Source organism: Leuresthes tenuis, unplaced genomic scaffold (assembly GCF_036924035.1).
Source record: "Leuresthes tenuis unplaced genomic scaffold, fLeuTen1.0.hap1 SCAF_15, whole genome shotgun sequence".
In the NCBI taxonomy this organism is placed as follows: domain Eukaryota; kingdom Metazoa; phylum Chordata; class Actinopteri; order Atheriniformes; family Atherinopsidae; genus Leuresthes; species Leuresthes tenuis.
Genome location: NW_027325369.1, coordinates 14,489,271 through 14,502,606, shown reverse-complemented (window position 1 = coordinate 14,502,606; position 13,336 = coordinate 14,489,271). Strand labels below are relative to the sequence as shown.

The following is a 13,336-nucleotide window of genomic DNA, read 5'->3' as shown; positions in this document are numbered from 1 at the left end:
CAGCTGGAGTGGGACTTTGCTTTCTGAATTTTCTGAAAGTAACCCAGGGTGAAGATTATGCATACAGACTCAAAAATGCCAAAGCAGCACTCTAATATATTTGGTATGATTAATAGAGTTCAACCAACAACTTTGACAAGTTTGGCTGAAACTGGGTAATCAACAGAACAATGATCCCAAACACAGCAGCAAATCTACAACAGAATGTCTGAAAAATAAATTAATCTTTCAATCCTTATCTTCTTATTTGAAATAGAAATAGTAATTTCAGCTGTGTGGGCTCGCACGTACAAAAAAAAAAAAAAAAAAACGCTCAAAGAACAGTCGTAACAGACACAAGACAACGTCATTTTATTTACATTTGCAAATAGACCAAGTGTCCAAGAGTAAACGGTACAAGTCAATCATATTCAATAGCTCAAGCTTTCCAGTTGTGTTTGTGTTTGTCTGTGTGGCTGCAGTCAAACATAACTCTTTTATTGCAGAATCTCTTATCTAAAGAACATTCAAACTCAGCATTTTGAGTTACATAATGTTTTTCCAAGCATTTTGTCCTCACCTCAAGGGAGAATCACTATATAAAAATCTTTTATGGTCTGAATCAACATATAAATCTTCATCTAACACAAGGACAGCTCTAATTTTTATACACAGAGAGGCCAAGCAACAACAAAGCAACCCAAACCAAGATCAAAGATACACAAACGATTAGACAATAAAATCAAAGACTGGCAAATAATTTCTGAAGACAAATAAATTAACACAAAAAAAAACTATCACCATAACATAGACAAGCACAATGACTAGAAAGATGAGCAAAAATCCCGAAAATACACTGCAAAAAATCAAACAAACAAAAAAAAACATTTTTCCAAAAAGGAGGGGTGACCCACATTGTTATATTCTTTAGGTAGTGGGAAGTTGTTCTGTGAAAAATCCCCTCCCAAAGTCATTTGATATGTAGTACTTTGTTATCATTTCATATGACATAGACTATGATCTCATTTGATATCAAAGGCCTGGTTAAAACAATTTTTCACTTTCATTGGAAAACAGGCAAGTTCATGCATGTTTTTTCTCTTATTAAACCACATTACAGTTTACAGTTGCGCCACGCCCCCGGGCGCTCTGATTGGCTGCTGTGGAAGAATCCCTGCCAACAGTTTTCCCGACGTCACTTATAAATTTGCCATTGACAGTCGCCTGGGATGTCATTGTAGCTACTTCACTGCCTCCTGCTCAGATCAACGCAACTAAGAAAAGGTAATGAAACATGTTTTTGCCTGTCTCTAAAGGTGTTTATCCGGGGTGCGTTTTCGTAGCATTAAAGTTCTTTAAACTTTCAAATAGTCTACTCCTTAGTTAGCTTCCTGTGCTACTAGGGCATAGCTTCCCAGAATGGATACGAATATCATGTGACTTGCAGACATCAGGTGGCTTGTTTGTCCTTTTTTTTAATCTTTGACTGTCAACATATGTGTTGTCTCACGAGTCAGGCGGTGGACCTTTCTTCATTTTGAGAGTGAATTTGACAAGAAGAGTTTTTGTTCCCTTTGTAATCTATTTAGGATTCCCACATAAGGCAAGGAAATGCGTCAGACGGTCCTCTTCGTCCTGCTCGGCTTGGTTGCCGGGCTGGTTGTCGGATTTCCCTCCGCGGAGACCGAAAATGGTGGGAAAAAATGGGTGGTTATTGTAGCCGGTTCCAACGGCTGGTACAACTACAGGCACCAGGTGAGATGAGTATACGTAGGAGAAGCGACATGAGGCTGTTTTCATATTGTAAACTACTGTGTGCATGACTCATCTGTTTTCTCTTACAATCAACATTTGCTTTGACAACATAAACCTTACCCTCAGATGAGCTACTTCCTCCCCTGTGCATTTCCAACAACCTAAAAAGCTCAAAGACTGCAGTGATGTGCCGCTGACCTGTTCGTTGCTCTGCTCTTGCACAGGCCGATGCCTGCCATGCCTACCAGATCGTCCACAAGAACGGCATCCCAGATGAGCAGATTGTGGTTATGATGTATGATGACTTGGCTCAAAATGAGGAGTGAGTTTGCTCTTTTTTGTTTATTTCTGTCTATAATGCAGAGACTTCTTCTTTCCCCTGAAAAACCATATCAGTCATATTGATCACTCTTTCATGGAAAGGTGACCATTATGCAGGTCCTGTTGCTTTTTTGTTTGTTTGTTTGTTATACCGAATTTGTTCATTATTTACATGCATTATGACAGTGTATTTTAATTGACCAGTACGCGTAAACAGTTATTTGTCTATTTACAGCATGTATTTTCCTCAAATGATGAATTTCACATGTGAAATAATGACCATCACATTTTCATAGTGTCTCGGATTGCTTCTTTGGTCTTATTAACTGTGTGAAACCAGAAATGTTTAGGCTATCGTATCATGAACATAAGACGAGGAAAAACGTCATTGTTAATGCCAAATATTTGCCTTTCATGGCCTCAAAAACCTACCACTGAAGTAATTTATTAAGCAAAACTAGTTGTAGCCTAATTTCAGCTGCTCTCTTTCTTTTAAAAAAGCTTTAGATCAATCAATCGATCTGGTGCCGCCATCCTGGGGTTTTGTAGGTTAATGATGGGCATATTTCAGGATCTTTGCCGTGGTTTTTAGCTGCAGCTCTATTCCATATCATCTGTAACTGACAGAGAAACCGCACAGCCTCTTTGGCATTTCTCATGTCGGTCTTGTGTCATTCACCATGAACAGGCTGCATTAAAGTCACAAGGAAGCAATTATGGAGCCTTCTCAGAATTTTGGCCTGCTTGCCATTGGCATTGGCACAGCAGTGCTTGAGTTCCGCTGTATATTTCCCTATTTCACACTGTGTTGAATGCACAAGTGCTTAACAATACATGTTGTTGGGTTAGCTTTTAATGAAAATCTTGATTTATTTTTTATTTATATATATATATATATATATATATATATATATATATATATATATATATATATATATATATGGCAAGAGTTACTTAAATCTGGATCAACTTTTTTTTCTATTTCTTTGATGGTAGTCAAACCTTTGAAAGAAATGTCATTCATCAACCAACTTATCCTTTCAGGGTAATCAACACTTTGAACAATCTGTTGGGCTTACTTCACAACGATGGAGTGTCTAATGACATCAACAAACAAGAAAATATTTGGCATTTGTTTTCTTGGATCGTAATGTATTTGCTGAGGAAAAATGCATCCAAGCGTCAGGTTAAGTTAACATTGATAACTAAGGATTTGCTCAGGAATGAGGTCACACTGCTGTTATTGATTGTTTTCATGGCTCCGTGATATTATGCAACACTGATTATTTTATATCTGTGTCATGCTCTATGTGACTGACATAAGGATCGGGATCTGTTGGTATTAGGTTAATGAATAGCTAGTATTACAAGCAAGAGTGCCGCTTGTTTTTTGTTTCGCAGGACACAAATCAGTAGCCAGGTTTCCATTAGAAATGCCAGTCATTACTGCCAGAGAAAATCTTTGAACGACAGAGATCCTGAATTGCTGTGACACGGCAGTGTTAAAGACATATGGGCGATTCGATTGTTGTGTAAAGTAACTCAAAGCAGTTCTGCGGGGGGGTTACACCGTCACCTGATCAGTGAATCATTGTCCTTCATAATCTGTTTCCTTGTCATGTCATGAAAGTGTTTTGTCATTCATTTGCACTTCCCTCTCTGAATCTTGCTTTTCTTTGCAGTAACCCAACCCCCGGGGTAGTGATCAACAGGCCAAATGGCACAGATGTGTACAAGGGAGTGCCTAAAGACTACACGGGGGAGGTGAGCACTTCTGCTCAAATGTTTTTAATGTGCAAATGGAAGCTTTTGAAATCACTGTCTTTCACAGATTGTTTGGTGAGGCTTTGATAGTTTCTGACTTTGTTTGTCACGGTTATCGCAGGATGTGACCCCAGAAAACTTCCTGGCGGTGCTGAAGGGTGACTCATCAAAAGTCGGTGGTTCTGGCAAAGTTTTGAAGAGGTAACTGATTTTTAAAAAAAAAACAAAAAAAAAAACAAAAAAAAAAAAACAGTGAATCTCTCAAAGCAAAAACAGCATACACAGAACAATTCCTAATCTGGCTCATCAGGTTTTTTCCCTTCTAACCTTGTTCTAAATTTCTTGGCAGTGGCCCAGATGATCATGTGTTTGTGTACTTCACTGACCACGGAGCACCTGGTATTTTGGCCTTTCCTAATGATGATGTAAGGGTGTTATTTTTAAAACTCTCTGTTCACCACCAACATCTTTACAATGAAAAAGAAAACCGGAACTGTTCGAACTCTTTAGATCAGTCATGTGTCCTATATTAATCATTCACCATAGTCATACTCAAACATGAATTCAGGTCTTTACAAATATTTTGCATATTGGAACTTCACCAGATAAGCAAGACAAGCTTCACAAACTAATGACATTGTCATCAGTGTTTTATGGACTTTATCTGCCTCTAATATAAAAAGTTTAACTGACAGTGGTATACAAGACCCTGCAAAATCCTAGTAAGTTTATCATTGTCCCTGTAAGCAGGATATCAGGTTTGTATGTAGCTTAATGCTCCAAACTATGGCGTCCATCCTTGGGAGTTTGTTACAACAAAGTGTCCATTAATGCTGGTGCACCTTTCAGCCAGATGCTCTGTGCAGTACATGGGTTTTGGGGCTTACACACCACCTTTCTTGACATACAGTCTCTTTGTTTATGTGATACATCCCATCCATCCTTGCCAAGATGTTTAGTGTGGTAGTTCACCTGCTCTGAATCTTGTCCTCTTTCTTTCTGCAGCTCCATGTTGAAGACCTTCAAGAAGCCATTACCTACATGCACAAAAATAAGAAGTACAAAAAGGTACTTTTTGTAAGACAAATTGAGCGTGCTGTGCAGTTGTTAGCAGACACATCTGACTGTAATGTCAGATGATCACTTAACCTTGCTGAAATATCGGACACTTTTTTGTTTTGTCGTCCTTTTTTGTGCAATTAAACATCCCTTTCTTGTGCACACAGATGGTGTTCTACATCGAAGCATGTGAGTCCGGGTCAATGATGAACCACCTGCCTGCTGACATTGACGGTGAGTCAAACTTTTCTTTATCAGCATGAAATTCCAGTAAAGCGAAGTGATGACAACGAGCAGAAATCCATTAAAAAAATAAATAAATAAAATAAATTGGCAAACTGCTTAAACCCTCAACATGAACATGGCTTCCCCTTATGACTCTGACTTCATGGGCAGATGTAGACGTTGTTAGCCCGATTTTTTTTTCATTGGAAGCTCAAGAACAAGCTGGAGAAATCGTTTATTAAAAAAGTATTTATTAGTGGTCACAAGTAAAGTATATTGCAGCGCTGGACTCGAAGTGCCAGAGCTCCCGCAGGAAATCCGTCAGGCCGAGCCCCGTTATCCGGAAACATGTCATATTTATATTCAGCTTTATCTCACAGAAGTTGTATTCACACTTGTCAGAGTATAATTGGCCAGTTTTGAGTGGTATGATCAGGCCAGCTGCTGTCCTTGTTGTGTTCTTTGGATGTGATAAACAATGTGTGTATGTGTGAGTGCTGTTTTAGGTGTCTAATGTACCAGACCCATCTGCCCTAATAGAGATGTTTTGTCTGACCCAGTTGTTTATGTCATTCTAAGGTCTTGGACCATTTTAAGGTCATCAATTGTGCAGTATGAGCAGAGTGGAAAAGTACCAGCTAGGAACATAGGTTATTTAGGAAAATACAGAATATGAATTTATAATGTCTAAGAACAAAGCCAATTATAACAACGTAATAAAAAGAAAAGGGACAGAAAGCACACACTGCGCTAGCCTCAGCAAAATTTTACATTTACTTGTTTCATGTCCTTCATCATGTCTAGACTAGCCTGAAGTCAGCCCTGTGGGTTGTGGTCTTCGGTTTTGATAGGTTAGTCTTTTGTCATGCCTTCTGATACACTGACATCAGCATTATGATGTGTGGTAATTAGTGAGCAGGCACACTATCATGTGCTAGGTATCATGTGATTAAATATAAGAGGATCTGCAAGGGCCAACGATTAAATCCAAACGTTTCTGTTGTCTAAATGTATTTCAGTAAAAATAGAATGCCTCTCTTGTGTTGTTTTTGTTTTTTTCCTCAGTGTATGCCACCACTGCAGCCAATGCACATGAGTCCTCATACGCCTGCTACTATGACGAGAAGAGGGACACTTACCTCGGTGACTGGTACAGTGTTAACTGGATGGAGGACTCTGATGTGGTGGGTGATCATTGTCCTGTTGTGTGCAAATCACAGGCATCTACTGAAGGTTGTTTTAAAGAAAATTATGAAAGTGGAAAAAATGCGTTTATAGTTTATAATCTCATGACACCCAAAGTCAAAGAACAGAACCGTAAGTGAAATTCCAGGTTTGCTCCTAGTTTGCTCAAAAGTTTGACTAGTTTAAACATTTTAGGAAATATTCTGACACTGACATCTGTGACACTTTTTTAAAATGTGAAACGTGAAAATGGCGTGCGCAACTTAGATACTTTAAATATTTGATATTTAGCCAGGAAATAGTTGGCATGAAGATGGGACAAGCTAGCTTCACTCTGTCCAAAGAGAACCAAATTTGCTCCCTAACAAACAGCCCAGCACATAATTGGTAACACATAAAATTGTTGCTTTCGGTTAAGCCTTTAACCTTTTTTCTGTTAAGCTAACTGCCTGCTTGCTGTAGACCAAAATTTCAAGTCCTGCTCTGGCAGTTTCTGATCCCCTAACAGCTCACCTGTTTTCTCATGGCCTTAATACTGCTTGAGGCATGACTCTCTAACTTGTTCCTCTTTCAGTTAGTGTGGATTTATGAATATGCTTATCTGCTCCACACACACATCTCTGCTACTCAGCACTTCCGCAAACTATCTATGATTCTGCATAACTCACTCTGCTACTCACGCTCATCTTGTAAAGGGAAAAACTATCAGATCACAATAATGATCAGGGCCGCTAACTTTCACTCACTGAGTGCCAAAATAAAGAGCTTTTCACATAAGACAGCAGCATCCGCTTGCACTTAGTTCATTTTTAGCAGCAAACCAGTACAGCTGCATGGGTCTGTCTGTCCAGGAATGGAAGAAATCTCTATTCCTGTGAAAAGTCTGACATGGTGTTAGCCCGATTCTTTCATTGGAAGCCCAAGAACAAGCTGGAGAAATTGTTTATTAAATAAAGTATTTATTAGTGGTCACATGTAAAGTATATTGCAGCGCTGGACTCGGAGTGCCAGAGCTCCCGCAGGAAATCCGTCAGGCCGAGCCCCGATATCCGGAAACATTTCATATTTATATTCAGCTTTATCTCAGAGAAGTTGTATTCACACTTGTCAGAGTATTTTTGGCCAGTTTTTAGTGGCATGATCAGGCCAACCACTGTCCTTGTTGTGTTCTTTGGATGTGATAAACAATGTGTGTGTGTGTGTGTGTGTGTGTGTGTGTGAGTGCTGTTTTAGGCGTTGATCTAATGTACCAGACCTATCTACTCTAATAGAGATGTTTTGTCTGACCCAGTTGTTTCCTCTTGCTATGTCATTCTAAGGTCTTGGACCATTTAAGATCATCTATTGTGCAGTGTGAGCAGAGTGGAAAAGTACCAGCTCGGAACAGAGGTTATTTAGGAAAATACAGAATATGAATACATAATGTCTAAGAACAAAGCCAATTATAACAAGGGTGTGCAGCCGCCTCCCCTGGAGTAGCCTGCTCCCCGTTGATTTTTTTGAACGGGGTGTTGGAGACGTTTTTTTTGGGGCCTTTTTTGGCAAAATGGTGGACAAAGTGGAGGACAATCGGCCCTAGTGTCTTGAAAGAAAACATGTGAAAAGATATGGACCTACTGGATGTGCCTGCTCGTACTTGTCTCTCAGAGAAACAGTGGAACAGTGTCACACTTTATTTTTAATGTAGTTGCCAAACCCAGTTGTTCATGGGTAAATCTTTTTGAAACTCCCGACACTTTGTCTTCAAGTAAGATATGAAGGCTTCCAGAATCACGTTTGCAATTTTAGCAAACGCACACCAACTCTCCTCTCCACCTGCTTGTGTTGTTTTCTTCTATAACCTGTTAGAGCTCCACCCTGCGAGTAGCCGGGATTGGTTGGTGCTGGTTCATCCAAATAGAACACTGGGGCTGTCTGAGCTTGCCTTTTTTAGGCTAAGGGCATTGCGCTACGTATTCAAAGCTGAACTCCTCTGTCATAGTTCTGAATTAAAAAGTATTCTGACGCACATTAAGACTGACACATCAGTGCTGCTTATTAAAGCTGCTTATACACACATGCAAAAAAAACAACAACTGAACAACAGGTTCAGACTGTAAAACACACCAAATACATGGTGTCGGAAAGACAGGAAAAGGATGTGGTGAGCCTTTCCATCAGCAGCTGCTGTCATTTGTTTTTACCTAGCAGAATGAGAGCTGAGTTGTTTCCATCAGTATGTAAAAGCACATTCAACAGAAAATAAAACAAACGGTAAAATTAAACATCGCTGCATTCTTTTGTTTTATTTATTTATCTAAAAAAAAAAATTCTTGGGGGGAAAGTGTAATAGATTTGCCACATTACTGGTCAGGTTGGATGTGGAAATCTTTCTGTTCTCATGCTATTTTCTTATCTGACATTGTACTTTCAGGAGGACCTGACCAAAGAAACTTTGCTGAAGCAGTTCAAGATTGTGAAGAGCCACACAAACACCAGCCACGTCCAGCAGTACGGAAACAAGGTGAGACATTAGAATAAACACTGAGAACGAGGAAAAATATTTGTTAATTAATTATGAATTACTCTGTAGATCAGTGAAACTTTATGAGGAAGTATTTTTTTAAAGTTTTTAAGCCTGACAGTTTTGTGTAATATTACAGAACAATTCATTTTATTCTGGTTCTTGTATTTGTTACTTTGTCGGCAGACTTTGGCCCACATGAAAGTTATAGCATTTCAGGGTAATCCCAAAGCATACAGCCCACCTGCTCTTCAAATGTCTCCACCTCCGGTTAAGGACGTGGATCTGACCCCAAGCCCTGACGTTCCTCTGGCCATCCTGAAGAGGAAGATGATGTCCTCCAATGACATCAGAATTGCAAGGACCCTGCTGAGACAGATTGACAGCCACCTCAAGGTGGCAACAAAGTCTCTATAAAGTTTGTTTTGTTCTAAGTCCTGCATCACAGCCATTAACACACTCTGTGATTTTGTTTGCTGCTTTTTTTTTTTTACTTTTTGTTCAGATAAGGGACATGCTGGCTGACACTATGCGCCTCTTGGTAGAGAAGGTGACCGGCAATAAGCTCAAGGCTGAGGAACTCCTCAATGACAGAGTGGAGCTCTCCCAGCATCAGTGCTACAAGGCCGCCGTCAGCTCCTACAAACGCCACTGCTTCAACTGGCATAAAACAGAGGTAGAGCCGCTTTTTTTCGTTGTCATCAAAGCAGGGCAGGGCCAAGACGCATCCAAATTCCCAAATGGGGTCAATGAGTCACGCTTTTGACTCAATTCATCAGTAGCTAATTTTTGAAACTCCCTCACATGTCTGGTTCTGCTTCTGGAGTCTGGTTCTGCTTCTTAAATGGAAATGTGCACACGTCTGTTTCACATGCTATTCATCAGCAGGTACTAGGCGCGCATTCATCTGCTCTTTCGCACTCAGCTGACTCTAATCCAGTTAGACTAAGAATAAACTGCAATCCTCACCTTTTTATTTTATAATAATCATGTTAGAATAGTTTCAAGTTAACACGTTAGTAAAGACAGAAGGTTTTTTTTTTTTCTGACATGTACGCAGACACTTTCAGGTGCCAAAGCAAAATTCATGTGACATGTGAATTAAGTTATCGAAGTCGAACATCCAGTGCATGACCATATACGTTTATGTTGGTTAACATTGAATAAGTTTACATGAAGGCATTTTGGTGTGTTACTGTGACTTCCTTTTGGAAAAAAATTTTACAATACGTTAATGACAGGTTAATAACTCGAGATGGGTCTGTACTGCTCACACTTGCTCCCAAGAGTGAGAAATGTAGTTAAGTATACCACAATGAAATCTCAGAAATTTGTGCAAGCCACTGAAGAATGCTTGGAATGTTAAACGTGTCCGCAAAACTTAGTCTTGATCCACTCCGATCTGCGATGATCAAGTATGAAAGCAAGTCCAGAGTTGTGAAAAATGGATGAAAGGATGAAAAATTCATAAATTATTTTAAAATAATTGGGGACAATAAGGGTGATATGGATGTTACAATAAACAGTCTCTATACTGTTAAAGTACAATGTACTTTTTAATTTTTTCTTTTAAATGCCGAGCCATAAAAACAGTTACTGGGTGAGGTGCATAAATAAACTCATTGTTGCTCCTTTCATTACGGTCGCTGCATCTCCATCAGAGACGCGTCACGCATTGTTTACTGTGTCAGTATGAGCCAGCTAAATGGGGAAAATCGTTTATTATACAAATAAGCTCAGTATTTCTCAGGTACTTTCATGCAGCTGTGTGGTGTTAAACTGGAACTTTTACTGGAACTTCCTTACAGTTCACGTGCCATCAATGTAACGGAGCAGAAGAAGGCCATTGTGTAAAATACAGACTAATCTGTGATGTTCTGTTGTGTTTCAGTATGAATATGCCCTCAGACACTTGTATGCTCTGGTGAACCTGTGTGAAAGGGGATACCCTGTAGAGAAGTATGGTCTACTTCCCTTTATTTATTTTTTAATTTTTTTCCCCTGTGGTCATTATATTCTCAGTCATTAGCATCAATCTGATTGTGATGTATTGGAATACAGCAGGTTATTAGCCTGGTCTTTCACACATTTACTTTAATCTTGAAGAATCCAATTAGATTTATAAAACAAGATATTTTAACAAATCTTAACCAACACACATTAATCATAAAGAAGCTCTGCATTATACTTGTAAGACTTATTTTAAGATGTACATCTTTCAGAGGAACAGACAAACTGAAAATCAGTGGCTAAACTATGGCTAGTACGCCTCTCATAGAGCATTGAAAGAATTAAAAAGAAAAGGTCATTTTTGTCCCATTACATCTGAACAGAGGCTTTAATGATAGCAGTGACCTACCCTGCACATTGTTAAACTTCACCGTTTTTATTCATGTTTATATTTATTAATCATATATAACCATATTTTTTTAGAACAGAAGCTATTCTAAAGCTATCGCACATGACACTCTTTCTGCTGCAGTACAGATTGCCTTTAGTCTGTGAGCTCATTTCTTTTTTGTCGTCTCGCTCTGCAGGATCCAGCTGGCCATGGAATCTGTGTGTTCCTTCGTCAACTGAAAAGAAATTTGCAAACACCGTTCAGGTCTTTAATGAAATCCGCTCCTTCCACGTGGGAAGGACTGAGAGAATTGAACTTCTCTCTGCACCGCTTGAGAATCAATCTGATGTGGATTTGACGTTGTTTTATAAACACTATTACACTTTCTTTTTTTTTTTTTTTTAATTTTTAAAACTTGTTCTTTGATTTTACTGAGAATTTTTACACTTTTTTTATGAGTTGCACTATCAGTGTGAAGAGTTTGAGTATGATGTTTTACTGCCAAATATAGAAGATAATCATAACGTGTTTCTCTCTGGTTTCATTTTGTGGTGTCGAATGCCCAGCATGAATGTTTGATTGACACAATGTTTGTTGAGCTACAAGAAATTGTTGTAATACAGTGATCTTGAATAAAATCTGATAAAAGCCAAAATGACATTGGATTTGTTTCTTCGAGCTGCTGTTGAGAAGATTGGTCTGTTAGCTGCAGTATGAACTAAAAGTAATTCCACTGGATCTGGTCTCTTTATTTACCTCTTTGGTCCAGATTGAACCACCCCAAGTTTTCTTCTGTTTCCACAGAAAAAAGTCCTGTTTAATTTACACCAATATCTCTAAAAATTCCTTGCTTTTTCTTTTTACAAAGTAAATGTTTCAACAGCTATTGAACGGATTTCTGTGAGATTATGTGTGATGTAGTCTTTTTTAAAAAAAAAAATTTTATTATTAACATTATTGTTTCTGTATTATTTGTGACCAAATACTGAAAGCTATAAGGACTCTGCCAGCTAGACTTTTTTTTGTTTTGTTTTTGTTCCATGAATCTAGCTGATGGTGTTCTAATTGAAGTGCTGTGTCACGCCTGTAAAAACAGCAGCATGAATTAATGAAACTGTGACACCAAGTGGACAAATGTTAACTCACATCTTGAAGATAAAACAATTGACTGGATGCTCTTATTTATTATATTGTTTAAGAGAAATGCCTTTTGGTCTCTTGCTATTTGTTTTTATAAAGTGCAATCAAGTGCAATAAATAATTGCACCAAAGTGCACCAAATAATTCCAGTTGTGTTTAGAGGTGTTTATACTTTAAGGTTAACATTATTTTTGTATTAATGTAGAGAATCTTTCATTATTTAAGAATATTTTTAGGTAATATCAAGACTTTTTTAAAAGAGGTTATTGAACTTTGCGGACATTTTATTTAAAGTATATCTGAGGGGAAACTGTGAAGTCTTAATCATTAGGAAGGTCAAACTCACCTGGAAAACCGTTTTCATACAGATTCCTTTTTTTTTCTATTTGCCCGCAGGCACATTTCTAGATTATAACATTTCCTGCATAATTTTTTTTTCTTGCAACTTTTTTAATCAAAGGCATCTGTTTGTCTTAAAGAGCCTCATCATTTTAACAAAAGGGTTTTAATCACCTTTAACGATTATATTCGTCTATCTTATAGGTCCTGAATACTATAATTAATTAAACACAATACAAATAAATAAATAAACTAATTAACAAATGGTATATTTTCAATTAAATTGATTAAGTCTAAATATTTTCCATGTAAAACAAAGATTAAACATTCGACAGTAAATATGACTGTTATGAATAGAACAGTCTCCATACCAGGATTATGTTCCAACCAATAATTTTTCCTCAGCCACTAAATTTTTTTTAAAACTAATGCCAAGATAAAATTACAATTTTTAAAACGTTTGTTTGTGAACATTTTAAGCAGGCTAAAAACTCGGGTACCTAAATCCAATGACACTATCGTTCCAGGGAGGTGGCCTCATTAATCCCACCCACTATATTAAACAGGAAGATAACCTGATCGAAACTCTATTTGGCAACATGAAATTACGACTGACCGAAGGACAACTTTAACAGCCCGTACAGAGTCGGAGAATAGCTGTTTGACTTGAACTCCACCCGTGGCGTTTTTTTTTTTTTTACAGCTAAACAGTCGCTGCTAACCAA

The 13,336-nt window shown here is 38.2% G+C and overlaps 1 protein-coding gene across 1 annotated transcript; it reads left to right on the top strand.

Annotated features, from left to right (window-relative positions):
* The first annotated feature begins 1,156 nt into the window (after window positions 1-1,156).
* On the top strand, window positions 1,157-11,797 carry lgmn (legumain). The gene is made up of 14 exons (XM_072365028.1): window positions 1,157-1,263; window positions 1,569-1,734; window positions 1,959-2,056; window positions 3,738-3,819; window positions 3,941-4,020; window positions 4,169-4,244; window positions 4,825-4,887; window positions 5,046-5,112; window positions 6,169-6,287; window positions 8,702-8,791; window positions 8,978-9,187; window positions 9,297-9,467; window positions 10,683-10,750; window positions 11,329-11,797. The coding sequence occupies exons 2-14, from the start codon at window positions 1,591-1,593 to the stop codon at window positions 11,369-11,371; spliced, it is 1,311 nt and encodes a 436-aa protein (XP_072221129.1). The 5' UTR covers window positions 1,157-1,263; window positions 1,569-1,590; the 3' UTR covers window positions 11,372-11,797.
* Window positions 11,798-13,336: the final 1,539 nt, after the last annotated feature.